The sequence below is a fragment of the Orbicella faveolata genome, unplaced genomic scaffold (assembly GCF_042242905.1).
Source record: "Orbicella faveolata isolate gen_17 unplaced genomic scaffold, um_ofav_v1 contig_25, whole genome shotgun sequence".
In the NCBI taxonomy this organism is placed as follows: Eukaryota; Metazoa; Cnidaria; class Anthozoa; order Scleractinia; family Merulinidae; genus Orbicella; species Orbicella faveolata.
Window position 1 is genome coordinate 28,515,951 of NW_028301553.1, and position 21,324 is coordinate 28,537,274.

Sequence of the window (21,324 nt, forward strand, 5' to 3'; positions counted from 1 at the left end):
GAATTCAACTACTCATCAATTTAACTGACTCTTGCGTTGCTTTTTGTTTCTCTCTCAGCCGAATTGTTTTCATCTTTCGTATGCCTTTGAAAACGAATCATTCGAGATTCGACAGATTTTTTTCCACAGGCTATTCTTTTACATTATATATTCTCGAGTGGCAGCTGTCCTCTTAAAAGGAAATTATATCCTGGTTGTTTAAACGAAACCCACCTTTTTTCTTTACAAACAGTTGACAATTACTGTCTCCCCTGTTTTCTGCCACTCAAGGAGAACTGAGCATGTTTCCTTGCTCAAGCGCACTTAGCAAACAATTTCTTTCCCATTTTTTGTAATTTATTTACCCAGGAGCGAAGTGAAATGTCCTATTTTTATGCTAATTACATGCAAACATTAACACAATATTTTTCTTTTCAGAAAACTGCAAACATAGTCGCCGGGTCTAGATAATTGATCCATTCTGTATTGATTGGGTCGAGCCAGTGGGTCACGGACTGCTGTGGAAAACAACGGTCGAGTGAAACAGAGCCAGGAAGTTTACAAAATGATCAACACTACACAGGACACCCAGCTGAATGCAACTGAATCCACCTCAAAAACAACTCCATTGAGAAGTGATGTTGAGGTGTACATACAAGTAATTTTGCTAGTATTTATCAGCATTGGCAGCGTTTTGGGTAACACCTTCGTGGTTGCCATCGTGGTCTTCAACCACAAACTTCACAAACCGACTTACTACTTCATCGGAAGCCTCGCATCTGCGGATTTTCTTGTAGGAGCCATCTATATTCCATTTTACATCGCGTCCTCGCTCGCTCAGGAGTGGTACATGTCAACTGCGTGGTGCGGGTGGCACGCGGCGTTCGTTTCACTGAGTCTGAACGCCTCTCTCATGACACTCTGTTTGGTGAGTGTAGATCGGTTTCTCGCGATAACCGATCCTTTAAGGTAAGACTGAAACAAATACTCTTCCAACTAACTGCAAATCCAACAAGTTTATGTAAAAAAAAAAAAAAAAATAGCAACGCTAAAAAAGAAGCCATTAACTTAGCAAGTGTTGTGTTTGTTTCTAAATCTTTCGGATCATCTTGTGTGCGTAAGTCAACCACAAAATGGAGTTGTACTTTTGCCCGATAGGCCAGGCATTTTTATCGTTTACTTTGCACTAAATCATGTTTGATCAGACTTCACTGATAATCACGTTCTTAATGACAAAAATAATTCCCTCAGGCAATTTTGACAATTTTCACGTTCAAATAAAAATCAAGACACCATTAAATGAAAAACTGAGGAAGGAAGATTTTATTTTTTCGTAGTTGGCGTCTAATGTATTTGCGGAGCTGTACACAACAGATTACAGTTTTTAGCGCACACAAAGAAAACGCTTTCACGATTGCAAACATGCACAGTAAAATTATCATACCGTGGGCAATGAGAAAGTGCATTACTGAAAAAGCAATTCAGAACGTTAACAACTTCAATGACAATTTAGACATAAAGGGGAAAATTTGTGAAGAGGGTGCCTGAAGTAATATCCTTTCCCATTAAGGAAAACAAAGGTTATTGTTTGTTTGATTATCCGTTTTCAATGATATGGGGATATTTCTGAATTATAATTCAGCGAAAGGAAATAACCAAAATTATGCAATCGCTAAAACGGAGAACAGTAAACTTTTGCTGGAAACTGATCTAAAGAAATTAACGGTGAGCGAAAACCTCGGAAACTGTACCTGAAAACAAGAAAAATGTATATTTTTAGTACACTGCACCGCAATATTTATATTCGTAACATTGGTCATAATTTTGAAAAAAAAATCGAGAGCATGTACAGAATTTTTTGAGACGACTTTCATCGCTGTATTGTATACGGTTAAAAGTCATTCAGTAGAGTAGTCAGTAGTAAGCTGAGACGGACCCTTAGCGTTCGTTTACGAAAATAAATTGACCGAGCAAATCTCCTGCCAGGTCCAATTTGATGCCTGTTAACGTGAAAAGGAGAATTAAAGGATCCTGGAGAGAAATAAAGCTGAAAAAATTGTTAATAAAGGGGAAATTCAAGCTTAACAATTAGTCACTGAACTGAGTGCCCGTCCGGATGTCCCATTTTAACCCGACCAGTAATCATAGTGGAAGACACGTTTACGATGTTTTCCTCTTGAAAATTGTTTGCACATCAATGTGAATGTAAATACATAAACATCTGCGAATATAATACTAGTCAATCAACGGAAGTGAAAATTAACTGCTTAGTTCGTTTTGAATCCTGAAATGAATTTAAAATGGACACTGAAAACAAATCAAGCAACCGCTATATTTTTTTGAGGGGCGGTCAAAGTATTTCTGACTAAACTCATGGCAATTGTGTTCGAAGTTGGCGATTGTTACGTGAGGTTTTCCGACAGTGCCTCAAATATCCGGTGTGACAATTTCTTCCCGTTTTCGGAAGGAAATCTTCTCTTACCTTTCACTCAAAAAGTAACCGGAAACCGTTGTCTGTAGAGATAATTAGAAGACATCCTAGTACGCGAGAGTGATAATTAAAAATGGGCAACATCTCATTCCCAAACCGAGTATCACCGTACTGCAAACTACATTTTATTTGAAGGTGATAGAATGAATTATTGATCAATAAACAATACATTAAAAAAAAAAAAATTAAGAGCTCAGTGGAAGAAATTGTACTACACAAGAAATAATTAGTGTTTGCCGACGAGAGTTTCATGGGCTCCTAGTGTTCGAAATTAACGCTCGGCCAGGCGTGTGCGGAAGCATAGGGCAAATCAACGGTCACCGCACCTGTCTGGTGAGTACGAGGTCATTATTCAAATTACATTGTCGTTTACTTCCTATTTTGGCAAGAAATTCTTCTTTATCTTCTGAAACGACCTATAAATTTGGCGCGGAAACACCATTTCGTGCGAAATTCGGCAGGAAGATTCAATTAAGTGTTAAGCTTCTCCGAACTCATTCGTGTAAATTTAATTTTTGACTATTGCAGCATTTGCAGTTCTTTAGGGGACCCTTGTAATGCTTTTCTTTTCTGAATTTCGGGTAAGAAACTAAACTTTGCTTAGCACAAACACTTTAAGGTGTGTGCGGTTTCCAGCCTTTTTTAGAACTTAATTCTTCTTAGCTGAATCATTGCTACCAGTCTTTTTCGTCTGATTCCGTAATGATGGTATCAAACATATGCGCAATCATTGGTAAACAGATTACGTTCAGCGACAGCAACAGCAAAACCCGTTCACACTTAATTTTAATTAGCTTAAATTACGTATAGCTCAAACCGAGTCCGGCGACCCCATATGTTAAAATACACTTTTGTCCAATCAGCTTCCACCTTCTTCCGCTTACTAGGTACCAGACTACGCTGACCACTTTCCGTTCAGCTTTGGCACTACTGGTGGGCTGGGTCCATTCCATTTTCTGGGCTTTTGCACCGCAGGTTGGCTGGGGCGAGGTCATATATGATCCCAAGACCTCCACCTGCCGTCCAAACTGGGGCGCGAAGGGACTGGCGAATAGAGTGTACGTTCTCGGTTTGGCGTTCTTTCCATTTGCTGTTCCAGTGTTGTGCATGGTCTACTGTTACTGTAGGATATTCTTCGTAGCCAGATACCATGTGAAGAGCATCAAAAAGAATTCGGTGAACACATCTGGCTCCAGCGAACAAGGCCAAAGAGTAATGGAAACAAAGGCCATGAAAACACTGCTTATCGTGCTGGGAGCGTTCGTGATCTCATGGCTTCCTTACACTGTTTGCTCTGTTGCTAAGATGGCCACTAAAGGGTCCTGGAAACTCTCTAGCAGTGCTTTAAACGCGGTGCTCACCATCACTACTTTGAACGGCTGCGTGAATCCCGTGATCTACGCTATCCGAGATCAGCGGTTTCGCAACGGAATGAAACGGGTGTTGTGTCCACTGGCGTCAAAAGACTCTCGAGAGTTCAGCAGCTACCTTTCTACAAGGGCAGAAATGAACAAAGAATCTGCAGTGCAGAATGTGGAATTAGGAAACATCAATATTTCCCAGGAAACTTGAGGTGATAAGCTTTAAAGTGATCGATGGCACTCGGACGCTAAATAAAACCAATTTCTAGCCAACAAAAACGGTATACCGTCTTTGCAGACCCAAAGTTCAAAGTCGGACTGTATAACGCACGCATGTCAGTAAAATTCCCTTTTCGGCGTATTGCGCAAGAGTAAAACATTCTTTGTCGGCTGTTGGTTGGAGGTGATATAGTGATCCGTCAACGAATCAAATGAAAAGGGAAGTAAATCCAGTGATAACTGTACATAATGTTATCTCGAAGATATTGGAATCCATTTATACGACCAAGGCATCATAAACGTTCATGAAGCAGGATGACTGTTCTCTCTTCTTCAGAGGGCGAATCCGCTAAGAAAAGTCACTGCAGGCGCAAGACAACGCTTGTTTTTGTGCCTCGCCTGGTGGCCTGCGAGCGAGGCTCCCGGCAAGGGCGGCAAAAAAATCAGCAAGCGAAGCGAGCCAACGAGTGTGAAAAGAAATTCGCCTGCACTCAGATCCTACAGCGGACTTCTCCATCGAGCCTCTCAAGAAGAGAAAGATGACCGAATAGGCCATTTTGCTAATGAAAATATTTCCTAGTTCCATTCCCTTGTGGAGCAAGAAGTGATCACTCGGCCAATTTTGCCCCCACAAGGGAGCAAAATGGTGTGTTAACTTGGATAATAATTTAATAGGGAACTCGACTGATCTTTTGGGCGTAAGGCACTTCTTCTCAAAACTGTTTTAAAAGAGATAGCATCGTTTATTTCTCGCTTTTGTATTTACAAAATAGGCTTTAAAGAAAAAAACTAAACTAAGTCACCAGGACTATCCTAATTATTACAGCACCGGTAGATACGTCACTCTGTATAAACAAATTTCCGTAAAATTCCAAAATAATTTATAGTTTAAATTTACGCGAAAATGTTAAATATTTCAGTTAATTACATTTTTTCTTATATTAGAAATAATATCGTATCGGCCTCTGCGGCCGTATAAGTCACACAAGTTATTAATTTTTTGTCAGTAAATAAGCCCTTATTAACTTAATGCTGGGGGTAACCCTGCGATGGACTAGCATCCCATCCAGGGGGGAGTAGAAATCCTCCTAGTCGCTTCATCCTACAGAAACTGGGATAAGCTCCGGCCTGATGGGCCACTTGGCTCGCATGCAGACTTTACCTTTTACCTTTAAGCCCTTATTAGGGATGACCCATTTGACTCTTGAAGGGGGGTGGTGATTTTGACAAAAAAGATCCTGCAAGCATACTTCATGTACACGACCACTGCCGAAACAAATTTCCTGCACGTTCTGTGAGCCGAAAAAAAGTAAAAATATTTCACGCATACACCCGTCCCGAAAAAAAATTTCTTAGTGCATGGAAGGATTAAAAAAATCGTGACTATACCGACTCACCCACCCACCCACCCCCCTCAGAAGTCAAATGGTTCAACCCTTAATTTGCTACGAAACATGTTAATAAAAGAAAAATTGAAGACATTAAAAATACCGCGATACAGTAATCCTGTGATATCACCACGTTGAAAATTGAAAATGCTGACAATGGATACATAAAAACGTTAAAACTGCTCAAAAAAAGTACAAGACAGTTACACCCTTAATATTGTATCGAGTTCTTGGACGGAGTTGGTCTCAGACCGGCTTACGTTTAAATCCTGTTGACGCTTAATAAACAGGGTAGATAGCCTTGTTACACGCTGTTAAGTTTAGAGGAAGTACTTCCGCGTGCTAGCTAAAACGATTGAAACTTCTTTGTCTTTTAATTAGATTGCTAGAAAAATACTCTAAAGATAATGCGCCTATCTACTTATCCCACCCACTTGTACACATCATTAATTTAAGATTACTACCTTTACTTGGAAGTTTCATCTTAAGCCTGTCATTTATATGTAAATACGAACGGAATGCAAACAGTGAGTTGAGAAATAAAGAGATAAACCGTCATATAATTCAAATCTTGGTCAAATCGTCAAAATCATTCGAGCCTTCAGCTTCGTCGCGCGCCCACGATGCAACGCGGTTTCTTTTTCCCGGAAGCGCAATAATTTCAGGAGGGAGGGGTCGTTCCCAGTCAGAATCGTCAGGCTGATACGAGGATTTCTGCGGGGGAGGGGGTGGCGGGGGCCAATCAATCGTATCGTCGTCTTCAGAGGTGTCTTCAGAATGAAATGAAGATCTGTCGGCCAAAGGTTCATTTTTAGCAGAGTCTACAGAATTGTCTTGAGCGGTCGATTCGCTTTTCATTTTAGCCGAATGATCACCTTGGGGGTATTGCGGGGGTTTTGTTTCACGAAGAGTAACAAAGTCACCTGCCGAAGGGCCCTCGCTGGACGAAGGTCCATCAGCCGAGGGGCAATATTTATTAGTCTCATCAGAGCCCCCGACTAATTTGTCCGGACTAGTCCCTCTGCTCTCATCCTCTGGGGAGTAAACTGGAGGCTCTTTCATATTGACAGGAGGTGGTGGAGGAACCCAATTAGGAGGCTCACTACCGAGTAAGTCATCATTCGAAGGTCCAGGTTTGGTTACCCCGTCAGAGCCCTTGGACGGGTCATTGAGGTCGTCTGTTTCTACGTCAGCATATACCGTTGCGCCGTTTTTGCGCGAAGCACTGGGACTAATCCGCGGCTTGTAGTTTTCAAGACGGATGACGTCATCCACGCTGCGCTCGAGGAATGACGGGGTATCATGATTGAACTGAGCCGGGTCCAGGTAACGAAGCCCAGGATCCTGAAGATAACTACCAGAGTTCCTGTCGCCAGCGAACATTCCTTCGTCGATCTCGTCATCTTCAGCGGCGAAGTTGTACTGTCCCTCCACGCTTCCTTCACTGCTGTCACTTGTAGATGCTTGCGATCGCGAAGTGCTTGTATTCCTCTGTCTAGAAATAAAGCGCGTCACACAGTTAGAGTATAGAAAAACTGCAGGAGGGCGTGCAAAGGTGCCATTACTTAATGACCCAGTATTGCCACATTCTTTACGTGTATTTGTTATTGTGCTGGTTTACATGATAGCGAGGTTTCTATTGCGTTCCAGTGCTGCACAGCGCGCAATGCATTGCGGTCAAAACTGGGTCTTTAACTTGATAGCTCACGAGTGAATGAGCGACATATCGAGTTAATTACGTGAAGAGAAAAAAACGAAACCTTCCTGCTCCGATGTGTTATCAGTTTTGCTTATGATGTAAACAACAAGAGTTTCAAACAAGATTTTGAAGAATTTATGAACACTTCCGACTATCACCGGAAGATTTCCAAAGATCGTCCCAAGCTAACTGTTACATGTTCAAACCTTTTTCCGGGCACTGCCAAAGAAGGCTGAAGGCTATCCAAAGTAATTTCGACTAAACACTATAAATAAAGCCCTGGTCTCGCCAAAAATTGTTTATTATGTACAAAGTATTTGTCCATAGCACTTACTGGACAACGTATTTGAGAGAAGGATCTTCTCGGTTATCAATGCGGAAAGTCTGACCTGAAAATGAAAAGATGAAGAACAATTTGGTATAACACGCTTTTGAGGAAGTGTGGTAAGAAAAACCTGGGAACAAGATCCTGTTGGAGTCTGGGAACTTCACCCCAGTTCCCACACTTCCACCGTACTCTTTCCGACTCCCAAACACAGTTGATCGGAGAGGAGATTAGAAGGAAAGTACGGTAAATTTTTAAACACGGAAAATCGGATGACAAATCAATTTACAGTGTCAATCATCACTTACTGCTGGTTGCTACTTACGAGAACGCTTGGACTGCCGTCGTTTAAAACAAACAAAACCGATGATAACGAGTAACAGAATAACACCAAGCAAAAAACAGATAATGGCGACTTTTAAACCGGATGACTGGGTTCCACCACTTTGTTCTGACGACACCGCAAAAGCATCTGAAAAAAAAGAAAAGTAAAGAAAATCGGAAAATATTCCCTAAATTTACGAAACAAAGCTCCGTGTTGTTTATGTTGGAAAGAAACACTAAGGGAAATTTTAAAGGAAACCTCGACATCGTTTTTCATTTTCATTTTCCATAGCCTTGTCCAGGCGTTCAGTTAGTAGGGGCGCCGGCCAAGGGCGCCGCGAAGAAACGACGGAGTGAAATAGAGGAGAGAGAGGCTTGATGCAAGGAGCGTTCTCTCGCTTTTCCGCTCCGTGCCTATCCCCTATTTTTTTCCTGCGCCATTTTACGCCCTGCACCCCAACTTACTGAACACCTTATAGAGGCCACACTACCACTAATGTGTTAGTATCATTTGTTAAGTTCTGTTCGACAATCAAGCCATTATTGTTCGGTTTCCAGTGGTATAAGTCAAGTTGCCAACTAGATCTTGCAAGAACCCCAGATTCAAATAAAACTACTTGTTAGCCAATGAGACAGATTGCCAAGAGTGTAGTGAAATGCTTCGTATAGGAAGTTTTTTGCCCCCGAAAACAACATGAAAGAGCTGACTTCGTCTCTGTTAGAATTCATAAAATGTGCGTTGAGTAAAATTAACTTTGGTCAACCAAGTTTCTCTTACCAACAGAAGTTGTGGCAAATTGTAGTTCCGAAAACGGACCGATCCCTGCATTGCTGTACATCCGGGCTTTCACTTCGTATTTTGTACCAGGTTCCAGGCCCGTTATCAGATAAACCGTGTCTGTCATCCGGGATATTACTACCTTCTTGTACTCAGCTTTGCCATCAAATTGTTCATACCATATATGGTAACCCGCGATGGAATAAGAAGGAACCTATAAACACACAGAAATTTATAAAGTGTTTGTAACTACTTCGGCTCAGTTGGTGTCTGTCTACCCTTTGATCAGCTGGGCCTTAGTGGATGGCGTTATCCACCTTTCATGATTTACTCCTTGACATCAGCTATTATTGGTGGTAAAATATTTTATGATATCTAACCTTCCATTTGACCATGACCTGATAAGCTCCATTAGACTGAACCGTTAAGTCCAAAGGCGGTGTAAGGGGAACTGAAAAAATGAAAAGAAAACACTCACTGTACAGAACTATATCACTTCAACATCCCCAGATAAGCCTTTACCGCAGTTAATTTACCTTTGTCAACTTCAAGTTGATAGACAGGGCAGCTAAGTGTCCTAGATTGAATTAGTACAAGTCTACTCCCGCTCTATCACGAATGCCGTTTTCTCACTGGAAACGCCACTCACTATCTATCCTGTTATAGATAGTGAGTAGCCTAGCAGTGAGCGGTTGTTAAAAAAATGGCGGCCGCTTGTTTGAGTTTTCGAGGATTTAGATAATTTGCTGTAACTTTAATAGATTTATCCTGAGACAATTAGATTATTTGCTCTCGCTTTCTGTGTGTGACAGTTCACATGGGAGCATCTCGAGCTCATAATCTAATTGCTAACTAGCAACCAATCTGCAGCACGTTGCAATACTATGACTATCCGGGGGGGGGGGACTCCCGTATAGAAAAGACGGGGGTGCTCGTCGGAAATTTTGAAAAGAACCCCTAAGAGGTACAAAAATCCTGTTTTGTGTGCGTGGCTTGAAATTTTTTTCACCCCTAAGAAGTACCAACTCTAAAACAACACATTATCTTCTATGAGCACCACCGTCCTTTTTATATGGGAGTCCCCCCCCCCCGGGAACTACACACTCACGAGGCGCTTCAAAAGACATCTCCGATTAAGTTTCTTAGTTATTCTCACCTAACTGCAGGGTGGTCGCTGTTTTTGAAACCTCTTTACTCCATCGTTCCACGCCATCATTTCTTCTCCTTCCGGCGTAAACTTTAATACTGTACACCGTGTCAGGGGACAGGCCTTGCAAAGTAAAATTCTGTGGGCTTCCAGAGGAAGAGTGTTGGATGAAAGACTCCCTTGAGGTGTTCCCGTTAACAGGTGTGTAGTTTATTCTGTACAGAATAGTCCTGAGGTATCCATTCAAAACGTCCGGTCTGGTCCACGACATAAGAATAACACTTGCATTCTTTACAGTCAGTCTCAATTCTCTTGGAGGTGATGGGGCTGCGATAAAAATGTTATGAAGATCAACACTTAAAAAAGCACTGCGCAAAGTTAAAGAAGGCTTTTCAGAGAACACCAGGGTTCATTAACCAATTAGCAGCGAAACAAATAGCTGAAAATTGGTTATTAATCAGAAAACTGAACAAATAATTTTCTTCTCTAGGCATTCAGAACTCACTAAAGTAATGAGACTTTTTAACTAATCCCTTCAAAAGTTTTGGTTTGCAAGAAACCAAGGGCCAAAATCTAGAAACAAAATTGTAGAATTTCTGGACAAAAAGTTATCAGTACTAGTGTGCGAGTTGCTTTAACTTGACAGCAAACCCACAAAATTTAAGTACAGTCAAAGTTCGTGTTTCAAACGCAAACTTCTACCAATTGTATTTCCTACAAGACTTAATTCAACGTTTGGTGATGAAATCTGAGAAACTGCAAAGATTGATGTTTACAGAGATATGACAAAAAAAATAGCAACATGGGTTTTTCCTACTACCGTTGATTCTCAGTAATTTCAATGAAAATCTTTCCTCATACCTCCCTCCAGAGTAGTTACATTTGGCGACGGTTGACTGTAGGGACTAGTTCCCAGTCCATTCTTAGCCCTCACTCTGAAGCTGTAACCAGTGAACGAGTTTAGATTTTTCACAAGAACTGAACTTCCTTGTATGGTGTCATTAACCTGTTCCCAGTCTCCCGCTTCGGACTTAACTTGCACCATGTATTGAAGAATGAGTTCCAAAGGATCGGTCTGACGCCATGACACTTGTAAAGATGTCTCCATGATGGTAGTCACCGAAACTTGTGACGGTGCCTCGGGAACTGAAATGAGAAACAGATCCAGAACTTTCATCCCCAGTGAAAAGCACATGGCATGTGCCTTCCCAACGGAAGCGTAAGCTTGTAATAGCCCATTTCTGAGTTGCCTTAAGCTTCTCTATCAAAGCGAGGCCTGGCGCACAACCATTCATATGAAAGTGAGTTTAATTTGCATATCAATTAAATCTCATTTTCATATGAAAGGATGGGCACCAAGACTCGCTTTGAGAAAAAGGCTAAAGGTAATTCGGAAATGGACTATTCTACCTGTCGTCATAGAGACATTGTTTCTGCTGTTTGTTCTGTTGTTCTTTCAAAGGGTATGGAGCCATTCATTTGAGACCTTGCGAAAACTGCTACCCAACCCTTTCCCAAAGCACATGGTATGTGAATGAATCATCTAGCTATCGTAACGTTCCGAAAGAAACTAACCTTGTTCCCAGTGAATTTGGCGTTTCTCTCGTCCAATTTGGCAGCCCTTTCCTATCGCTACTTACAGAGGGTCATTGCTTACGGAGATTCGCTACTTTCGGAAAAGTAAAACGTCAACCGTACAAAAAATATCCAACTTGATAAAATTGTCAGTGACATTAATGCGAGAAATGCCACACAATTTCTATCTTAAGAGTATTTCTTAGGTGTTTTTCTTTGCTTTGAATAAAATTAGAAGGAATCAGTATACGTCCTTTGCAGTGTATACTGTATATACTTTACAGCTTAAGAAGCAGTTGTATACGGTGTCCGCAGATTCTAAGTGGCGTTTTGAGCCCTAATTTTAGAGGGTCGAAGTCGTTCACATCAGCCGGGTTAGTTTATTACAAAAGATGTGGTATCTATCTGTTAATCCCCACTCATTTTTTTAAACAGAACGTGATGTTTTTGGCGGCTACTTTCGGACGTTAGTTGTACCTTCGGGGTATCGCGGCTTTCAGAATTTTCTAACAACCGTGGAGTTTTATCCCTACTAATGTACTTTCGGAGGGTCTTTAAGTCGGAACTTTTCACAATCAATTTAGACAGAATTCCATCTAGTTTAGAGTGGTACCAATACCTTAAAAACACTTACTTCTTGCAAAGCGTGCCACTGAATCCAGAGGATTGGTACAGTTGCATAGAAATGAATTATTAACAGGAGATGCTTGAGGAATGATTAACACATCGTTTGAAGTGACGTCATAATCCGGGAACGTTTGCTTGTAAGGTAGCTTTGTATTCTGTAGGTACCAGGTCACCTCAGGAGAAGGAATCCCTTCCACAATGCACTGCATACGGACCTTGCTGTTCTGCGATGGCGTCTGTTTGAAGTCTTTTATTTCTGCCTTAGCTGTGAATAACATAAAGATTGTGCTCAGTAATTCGCGTTCATGTACACCTAAACAAATGCTTTAATTTGCAAATTCGCAAATGGCATTCGAGTGTCAAAACAATACAAATGATCACAACTTTGTAGTTTCTGTAGCGTGCGCCTTGTTTTGAGGCGCTGTGGTCTCATGGTTAGTGCGCTCGACTCCGGATCGAGCGGTCCGGGTTCAAGCCCTGGCCGAGAACGTTGTGTTGTGTTCTTGGGCAAAACACTCTCACAGTGCCTCTCTCCGCCAAGGTGTATAAATGGGTACCGGCAAACTTAAAGGTCGGCACACACGAGGGCACTAGTCCCTACGACAAGTCCGGGGACAAGTCCCATCTCGTGAACTGGCCATTTTTGCTTCAAAATCAAGTCGCAGGGACCAACATTTAATCCCTGCGACTAGTCCCACGAATTCAAACCAGTTTGAATTTTTGGGACAAGTCCCTGCGACTTGCTCCTCAAAACGCCTCGTGTGAACTGCTCGTGGGACGAGTCCCCGCGACCAGTCTCGTCGTGTAAACTCTTCAGGGGACTAGTTGTAGGGACTAACCCTGCAATGGACTAGCATCCCATCCAGGGGGGAGTAGAAATACTCCTAGTCGCTTCATGCTACGGAAACCAGAGATAAGCGCAGGCCTGATGAGCTACATAGTTCGTATGCAGACTTCACCTTAGCTTCCTTTTACTCAGCTAAAATGGCTCTAATAACAAGAATCAATGACTGTTAAATACTGTACTTACTTCCAATTAACAACTTAACCACTCCCTGAGTTGAGCCTTGGTTGTTTCTTGCTTTACACGTGTACGACCCTTCATCTTCTGCCCTTACGTCACTAACACTGTACTGGTTTCCCGTCCCAGGAAGGTTTGCTCCATTTCTTAACCAAGTTATAACAGCTGGGGGACTGGACTCTGGTTTACACTCCAACACAGCCGTTTGTCCTTTGAGAACGTACACGTGCTTGGGAGGGACTAGAAAACGTGGAGCAACTAGATTCGAGAGAAAAGGAAAAGAAAAAAATATGACAAGATCGGTATTAATAAACGAGTCTTTGACACCTACAATGTAAGACTACAATATCGCACTACACGAATTTTTTCGGCTTAAGAATATAACCGTTTTTCCCATACAAATCCTTATATTTCGACTGTTGCGTAACCTGAGCACTATCTGTACTAATGTATGTACAAGGGACGCTCATTTGCGAGCTTGGGCCACCTGTGGTTGAAAGTGCACCATTTAAATCGAATAAATATCGAAAAATTCAAAGAAGGAAGGAAGAAAGGAAGGAGAAAGGCAAGAACGGAGAGAAGGAGGAAGAGAGGCCGGAAGGAATGTTGTTCAATATCATTTGACTGTTGTCAATTAGTGCAGTCCATAAAGATCGTCCCCAGCTATTTTTTCAGACATATTTAAAACAACAATAAACAACTCTTCCACAAACTCCCGAGCTACTTACATAAGACATTCAAAAAGGCATCAACGCTTTTACACCCTGCAGCATTGCAAGCCTTACAAATGTGTTCTCCTCTGTTGTCTGACTTCACGCTTGTATACATCAGGTCCCCACTGGGATCCACCTGTATACTGGCAGTGGGTACAATGTTGGTGACCAGTCCACTGCTGTCTTTCAACATCCAAGTAATTTGTGGCTTGTCTGTAGCACTGGCACGGCACGACAGCGTGGCTCTGTTTCCTTCATCAGCTGTGATGTTACTTGGCACAATGGTGAATACAGGAAGATCTACATGAGAATAACAATGAGATTTATTTAAAAAATGAATGAATGATGGGTTGTATATTTATAATACTAAGCAGAGGGTCCCCTATACCCCTTTCTAAAACTCTGTCAAGTAAAAATATTTGGCCTTTTCATGCGTCACGGATAATATACAGAATTCATTCACGGTTCATGTGAAAAAAACAGACGACCACGTATCACATAAGAAAAAATTACGCAGAAGAAAATGGTTCAGGAATCACGTTTAATTTAACTCTTCCTTCACAGGTCACATTTCAATTAAAAAAAATTGTCCACGTGGACATGAAAAGATCTAACCATCTTTAATCACGAATCAAAAAATATAAAAAATTTAAATCACAATTCAAGACAAAATAAATTGCTCAATCATGCATCACTGAAAAGTATGGGGGACCTTCTAAGCAAAGTGTCTATAAATCTAAGGCCGTAGTCATATACTTGTGTCATTTAGACCTGTACTTGTTACGTAGTGAAAATGAACTGCTGTTGCTTAGACACAAATCAGTACAAGTTTGTCTTATATTTTTCATTTACAATCGTGATGAAATGTGTGTTCAAGCCTTCCACAATTTTACCTGGTATCCCTTCTGTTTTTCGCATGTTACTACTGCTCGGCCATATTAACACCATTTAGTAAAGCAAATTAATTAATGTACTTGAAAAAGAAAATACTTATCAAGAAAATATGAGCTCCTCTAACTTAAGACTGGAGCTGAATAGCTGTAAATGTGTCTGTCTGGGAAGTACCCAATCAGGAAACTGTATTCGTAAGATGTGATCAAAATCCACCAATCAGGAAGCCAGATTTTTACATTCATATCTAAAGCTGTCACAATTTATGCTGAGTGGTATTCATTTGAGTATGTGATGGTATTTTTTTCCTCCTTTGAAACCTGGGTCTAAACTACCACTTCCAATTTGCGACATCAAAAAAGAATGCAAAAACCCTGCCCGTTGATTAGCGTATTTTGGTGCACCTTTATAACCAATTTTTTTTATACCAGCAACTAAAAGATATGCCCTCTTTTGTACTGTTCCTGCATCATTCGTTGCACGGCAAGTAAACCAACCACTGTCCTGTTCAGAAACACTATTTATCACCAATGTCCCATTTTGTAAAACACTGAAGTGCAAGTCATTGCTGATGAAGTCCTGTGACTTGAACCATTTGATCAAAGGAAGTGGGTCTCCTGTGGCCGAGCATGAAAACGAGGCTGTTTGTCCCTTGGGAATTGTTTGATTCATTGGAGACATGGTGAAAATTGGTGGCACTGGAAGAAAGAAAAAAAGGCAAAAATACTTAACACAATTAAAATATGTCAATAAAGCAAACAGAAACAGAGACCAATGATGCGCAGTAGAGATCAATTTTCCACTGTTAGTTGAGGTTCGACTTTGGAATCAAATTTATGTAACATTTCATACTAGTATAAAGCATTATTAGTAAATACTATGTATTTCTCACCTTGAATTGTTAGGTAGAATCTACCATTAGCTGATCCTAATGAGTTGTTTGCAATGCATTTGTAGAATCCTTGATCAACAAGTCTCAAAGATCTCAAATTCAAGCTGCGATGCTGTGTGACAACTGAGCCATTAAATATCCACTGATAATCTGGAACAGGCATGCCATAAACTCCACATTCCACAACAAGCTGGCTATTGATATTCTGTGTTTTGTTCATCATAGGTGTAGAAAATCTTGGAGGAGCTGCCAATGACATAAAGAACAACAATTAGTTGATGTATTAGTTATAATTCAGTGGCCAAGAACAGCTGATAACACATTGTACATATAACTCCTGTATTGCTATTTTTGTGACAGTGAAGAATAGTCTAGACCCGGAAGCTAAGAGGTTACTGACTTCTTTTTTTCAAGACCTGTTAAGGAGGTGAGTGGGGAGGCCAGACCCCTTGAGGGGGGTGACTGGGGAGGCCAGACCACTTGAGGTGGTGAGTGGGGAGGAACGTGGGAGGAGTTAGCTGTGATAAGTGCTTTTTAAACATATCCAGGTGTCTTGTTTAAAATAAGTTCTAAAAGGAAGGGAACTTATAACATTGGGGTACTTAACTAAAGGAAATAAGGTATGTAGAAAGAGTTAACTTAACAAAGAGTTTCAATCTACAGGTATAATATTAATAAACTGAGATATCTCAGCTCACTCCAAACAAGAAACTCACTTTGAACAGTCAACATAGCGAAGGCAGATCGCTCTCCTCTATTATTCACAGCTTTACAAGTGTATCTTCCAGCGTCACTTTCTGTTGCCATGGTGATGTGCAGAGAATTGTTTGAAAGTACTCTTATAGTGCCAGAGGGCTGAGAAAGCATGCTAACTGTGGTGCCATTAGGTGTGGTCCACTCTACATGGGGGATGGGAGTACCCTCAATGATGCAAGAAAACAGGACGGAGGAGTTTTCTCTGACCACTTTGTTTGATGGTGCTGTTGTTATGCGGGGATAACCTAAAGAGTAATTAAAACAGACATGAGATTAATGTGCATACATGAGATGAATCCCTGGATAAAGGTCATTACAGAAATAGCAATGAATCCAGGGCAGATCTGGGTGTTCAGTGAGTTCAGTCCAACCCCATAAATTAAAAATAATTGAGACATTATAACACGCTGACTTGGTCTTAGAATGCTGGAAATCCTCAATTTCATAAATTTCCCAGTGGAGGATGCCCTGAGAACCCCTATCAGGAGACTGCCTTTGGCAGTCCTTATCTCAAATCCCCTTCTCTAAAATCCTGTATCCACCCCAGATGACCCCAAATTCCTAACTAATGAAACAAAAAGTAATCTTCTGGTGACCCCAGTAAGAATGCTAATAATATTCACACAATAAAATCACCTTCAATATGCAGGAATGCCTGGGATGTTATATTTCCAAGGATGTTCTTCGCTGTGCAGATGTAAGTGCCATCATCTTCGGGCTGAAGATTGACAATCCTTAGCGCACCTGGGGAAGGCTCCTCCCGTCGATCAGCAGTGATGATCCCACCTAGCTTGCTCCACGTGATCGTTGGTGGGGGGATTCCATCAGCAGCACAGTAAAATGTTTCTCGTCCTCCTTCCAAAGCAGTTTTGTTGACTGGTGTTGTAGTAAATGATGGAGGAACAGGAGGATCTTCAAGAGAAATAAATTATACATTATATAAATCATAAACTTCTTTAATTTTGCATGGCTGTGATAACTTATAAGTTTGGTCTTGATTCTTGTCCCTAGTCTGTGGGTTGTTCACCTGGTTTTCCAGTTTTCCTCCTCTTGAAAGTACAATTCTCCAAATTCCAGTTCAATCTGGTGTGTGCCCTCAGTTAGCATTCCTTGCAGTTGTAGGCATGCTAGAAGCTTCACACATTGAGGAAGTTACATATTTTACTAGCATGACATTATTACTGATTATACAAAACATTGTTCTTTACAAAGTGAACATCACACACCATTGACACGCAAGGTTGCGCTTGCTGCTGTGGTACCATATGAGTTGACAGCTTCACAAGTGTACAAGCTCCCATCATCAGTCTTCAGCAAATTGTTTATTTCTAGGGTGCCATTGCTGAACACCTCAAACCTTCCACCACTGGTAATGATTGAGTTGCTGCTATTTTCCCAATGTACAACAGGGTCTGGATCTCCAGCAACGACACAGTGAAATACAGCAGACTGTCCAACATAGGTTGATGATGGTGAGGGTGCTTTAAACAAGATACTTGGCTTACCTAAAAGAACAATCACACAGTCAGTCTGATAGTCCTCCTCTCACTCAGTCAGCCATTCTCTGTCTTTCTGTTTACCTCTGCCTTTTTTTATGTCTGTCTGTCAGTTAATCGATCATTCATTTGGTAAGTCTATCAATTTCCCAGGGACGTACTCACAGTATACATGACGGGGAATCCGACAAATCTTTTTGGGTTGAAAATTTACACCCTCAGTATCTTTTTGGGTCAAGAGATCTGTCACATATTTTTTTAGCTCTTCAAAAACTACGAATATTTTTTGGGGTTTACAAATCTCTGAGTGAAATTTTTGTTGCGATCAGTGAATGAAAAAATTAATTTTTGGGTAGGAATTTTGATGCCAGGTATTTTTTTGGAGTGTAAAATTTCAGGCTCATGTATTTTTTCGGGTTCACAATATAAAGCTCCATCAGACCCCTCCTTCTCCCATCATATATACTTGAGTACCCCCTCCTGGGATCAGTTTATCAGTCTGTCAGTCATTCACTCAGTTGGTCAGTCAGTCAGTCAGTCAATCAATAAATCAATCTGCATTCCTCCAGTTGTGTCTGCTTGTCTGTAAGTGAGATTGGGCAGTCACTTATTTACAGTTTACAATACAATACAAACTTTATTGACACTCCCTACAGAGGGATTTTCAGTGACAATGATATAATTTGTCTGTCAGCCTGTCTGTTCGTCCATCTGTCTGTCTGTCCATTTGTCTGTCTGTCAGCTTTCAGACTGTCTGTCCATTTGTCTGTCTGTCTGTTTGTCTATGTCCATCTGTCTGCTTGTCCTCCAGTCAGTCAGCCAACCATTACAATCATTTATAATATTCAGTATGTCTAGCAGTCTAGCAGTCATTCATTCCATCAGTTAATCCATTAATCCAGCCATCAATCAGTCAATCAGCCGATTAGTCCCTCGACTCATGCTTTCTTACTTCACTTCACAAAACACACTACTTTTGACCTGAAAAATATTGCACTCTCTAAAGAATTTTAATATAACACAATACCTTTGACAACTAACGTCCCTGTTCTTTCACCACTCTGACCCGACTGTCTGTCTGTAGCTATACAGGAATAATTCCCAGGATCAGAAAACTTCAGATTATCAATCTGCAACGATGACACTGATCCAGAAAGAGAGATGCTGCCTTTAGTGATGTTACTACCATCTTTTTGCCAGTGGTAGCTGGGTTGTGAGACATCTATTTGACAGTCAAAAGTAGCTGTAGTTCCTTTGATGGCAGATTTAAAAGTAGGTTCCCGTAGAAAAGTTGGCCCAGCACCTGAAAATGTAGTAAATGTAACTACTTTGTACTACGTTAGATTGAAAATGCACAAAAATGCTCTCTCCAATTATGGCAATTCTTAATTAAGTTTTTGGATGAGCTTTGTTTATTTTGTGCAAAAATCTGTCATCACTTCCAAGATACAAGTGCGCACAGTGTTTTTTCCCTAACAGCATCCCGCTTTGGAGTGGGGGCAAATTTTTGTCAGGTGTGAAAACTCAAAGATTTTTCAAGTTAAACCCTGTGATTGGAAGAAAAAAGTCAATCAAGTAAATTTGATCTCACTTTGATCTCTCTTTTGTCTTTGACCTTGCCATTTGGTTGACACTTTGTGGTCAGCAAAAACAAAATTTGTTTATCACAACAAAAATTATCTCTATCAAATTTTCAGTTTGATAATCATAGGCACTCAAAAATATTTTACTGATTTTGAGTGTGCCCATGATTAGCAAACTGAACATTTGATGGAGACAATTTTTGTCCAGATTTTTGGCAGGGCCAAACAAATTTGATCAGCCTAGTGTGTAGTCAGGCCCTTTGTCAAGAGAGCATGATAAACATCCAGGATGAAGGCTAACATACCAGTGTAAGGTAGACCACTCCTGATTGGTCAAACATGGAGTACATGGAATATACAACCAACAAGCAAGCAAGCACTGCTTTTGGACAGATCAGTACCTACCCCAGGGGGGCACTGCCATATATGGGCTATATAGGAATGTGCCGCTGTGAAGGGTATGGTTTTCAAGCAGTTTACTCTAGGATAGGGTATATAAATCAGAGCGTTTGGGTCTAGAATAGGGTATCATTTTTCACAAAACTGACTGGTTGGTTGAAGATTTTATCTAGAGTAAGGAAACCAGAAACTGCCACTCCAAAATACAAAAAAATCAAATTGGCAAGTTTAAATTTACACAAATCAGCCTCAACAGTGTCAATAGATGGGGAGATTTGGGGGAGTTTACCTACCAACTCTGCTGCAATAAAAATGGTCCTATACCTTTACAGGGTTAAAACTTAAAACAGGGTTAAAAGTTGATCTTGCAGTCTGCATAGCTTCAAAAAACTTTTTCACCAACACTCTACAGGTACCTGACTTTTTCCATTATCAATATGCCCTAGATAAATCATCTTACCTGTATTAAATTGTACATTGACCACAACAAGAAAAGCTACTGCTTGCCACATGTCGTTGTTCTGATCAGCTGTTGGATCTAAAATAAAGCAACCTGGAATAAATATTTTTTTAAAACCTTAAAAGTTTTACCGTTTTGCTGTACAAATACACCGAACTCAGAAAGGGAGTGATGACTAGCTTGTAGGAAAACCGATCTAAAACTTAACAACTCCACAGCAGGTTATATCTTACATGTAGACCGCTGTTTGTTGTATAAGTTTAACTCTTACTTACGATAAGTTTATGTTTTAACCATTCACGAGGGATGATAAAAAGCCAAAATAATACCAAAGTCCTTGAAGCTACTTAACTTAAAAACTAACAGATGCCATAACCGAGCTCTGAAATAAAACAAACCAATATTGACACCTGTTACGATCCTTTGATCATTAGCTCGAGAGTTCTGTTTACACACTTCATGCGTTTATTTCCAGCTTGTTAAGAGAAAGCTTTTGAAGCGGCGTCGTACGTTAAAAGGGAAAAACACATTTTGTTCAAGGATTATACGGGCTACTAGAACACAGCAAAGATTTATAAGACTTAGAATAAATGAGCTTTTGTATTCATAACCTACATCATATGCCTACGTAGCTACAACTGTAGCTAAGATCGTTTACTGATGAGCTTCACCCGGTGCGTAATCAGGAATAATAAACCTTCATTAATAATACAACAGAAATACAGAAGACAAATTTTAATAACTTACTTTCTGTAATTCATCATGAAATTTATCGAACGATTCTTGATCGAAAAAGCTTCCAGACAACGAGGAAAAGCGGACGCCGTCCGAAGGAATCCGACTCGGCGGCCATCTTGTAACTAAGCTCGAACCAATCCTCTCGGTCTACAAAACGCGTGTCACACAACACCCAAATGGTAACACAACAAGAAAGAAATTCAACCAAAGATTGAAAATTCTGATTTAAAATAAGGTGTCTGTATGTGGAGCCTCTGAGACTCGAGGAAAAGATTATTCCTTAGTTTAAAGGAAAATAAATGAGGCCAAAAATTAGTTTGGAAATTTCTGACCGAAAAGCTACAAAACTTACTTCTGATCTTTCAAGTACAGTTTGAGAAATAGCATTTCATATCTTTATTAAGATTTTAGGTGGCTAAATGTAAATAGTTTTAACCCTTTTTAGTTTTAGGTTAGAAAACT

General features: G+C 40.6%; 2 protein-coding genes across 3 annotated transcripts in view; one reads left to right on the top strand and one right to left on the bottom strand.

Annotated features, from left to right (window-relative positions):
• Positions 1 to 6,007, top strand: part of LOC110041413 (trace amine-associated receptor 9-like) — a 22,451-nt gene extending 16,444 nt beyond the window's left edge. Inside the window, exons 3-4 of the mRNA XM_020746687.2 lie at positions 418 to 948; positions 3,358 to 6,007. Of these exons, the coding sequence (XP_020602346.1) occupies positions 545 to 948; positions 3,358 to 4,042 (1,089 nt within the window). The 5' untranslated portion in view covers positions 418 to 544 and the 3' untranslated portion in view covers positions 4,043 to 6,007. The remainder of the gene's footprint in view (positions 1 to 417; positions 949 to 3,357) is intronic.
• On the bottom strand, positions 4,771 to 21,019 carry LOC110041410 (hemicentin-2-like). Of its 2 annotated transcripts, none has more exons than XM_089293184.1 (18): positions 20,872 to 21,019; positions 20,125 to 20,193; positions 18,710 to 18,985; positions 17,413 to 17,691; positions 16,823 to 17,098; positions 16,147 to 16,431; positions 15,431 to 15,676; positions 14,967 to 15,236; positions 13,663 to 13,947; positions 12,944 to 13,192; positions 11,921 to 12,178; positions 10,573 to 10,857; positions 9,721 to 10,038; positions 8,945 to 9,015; positions 8,565 to 8,778; positions 7,788 to 7,934; positions 7,472 to 7,526; positions 4,771 to 6,933 (listed from the first exon to the last, which is right to left on the bottom strand). In XM_089293184.1, exons 2-18 carry the CDS (start codon positions 20,174 to 20,176, stop codon positions 6,003 to 6,005), a joined length of 4,497 nt encoding a protein of 1,498 aa, XP_089149310.1. In that variant the 5' UTR covers positions 20,177 to 20,193; positions 20,872 to 21,019; the 3' UTR covers positions 4,771 to 6,002. The 2 variants fall into 2 exon arrangements, with proteins under 2 accessions (XP_089149310.1, XP_020602342.2); XM_020746683.2 differs by having other exon boundaries at positions 20,125 to 20,202.
• Positions 21,020 to 21,324: the final 305 nt, after the last annotated feature.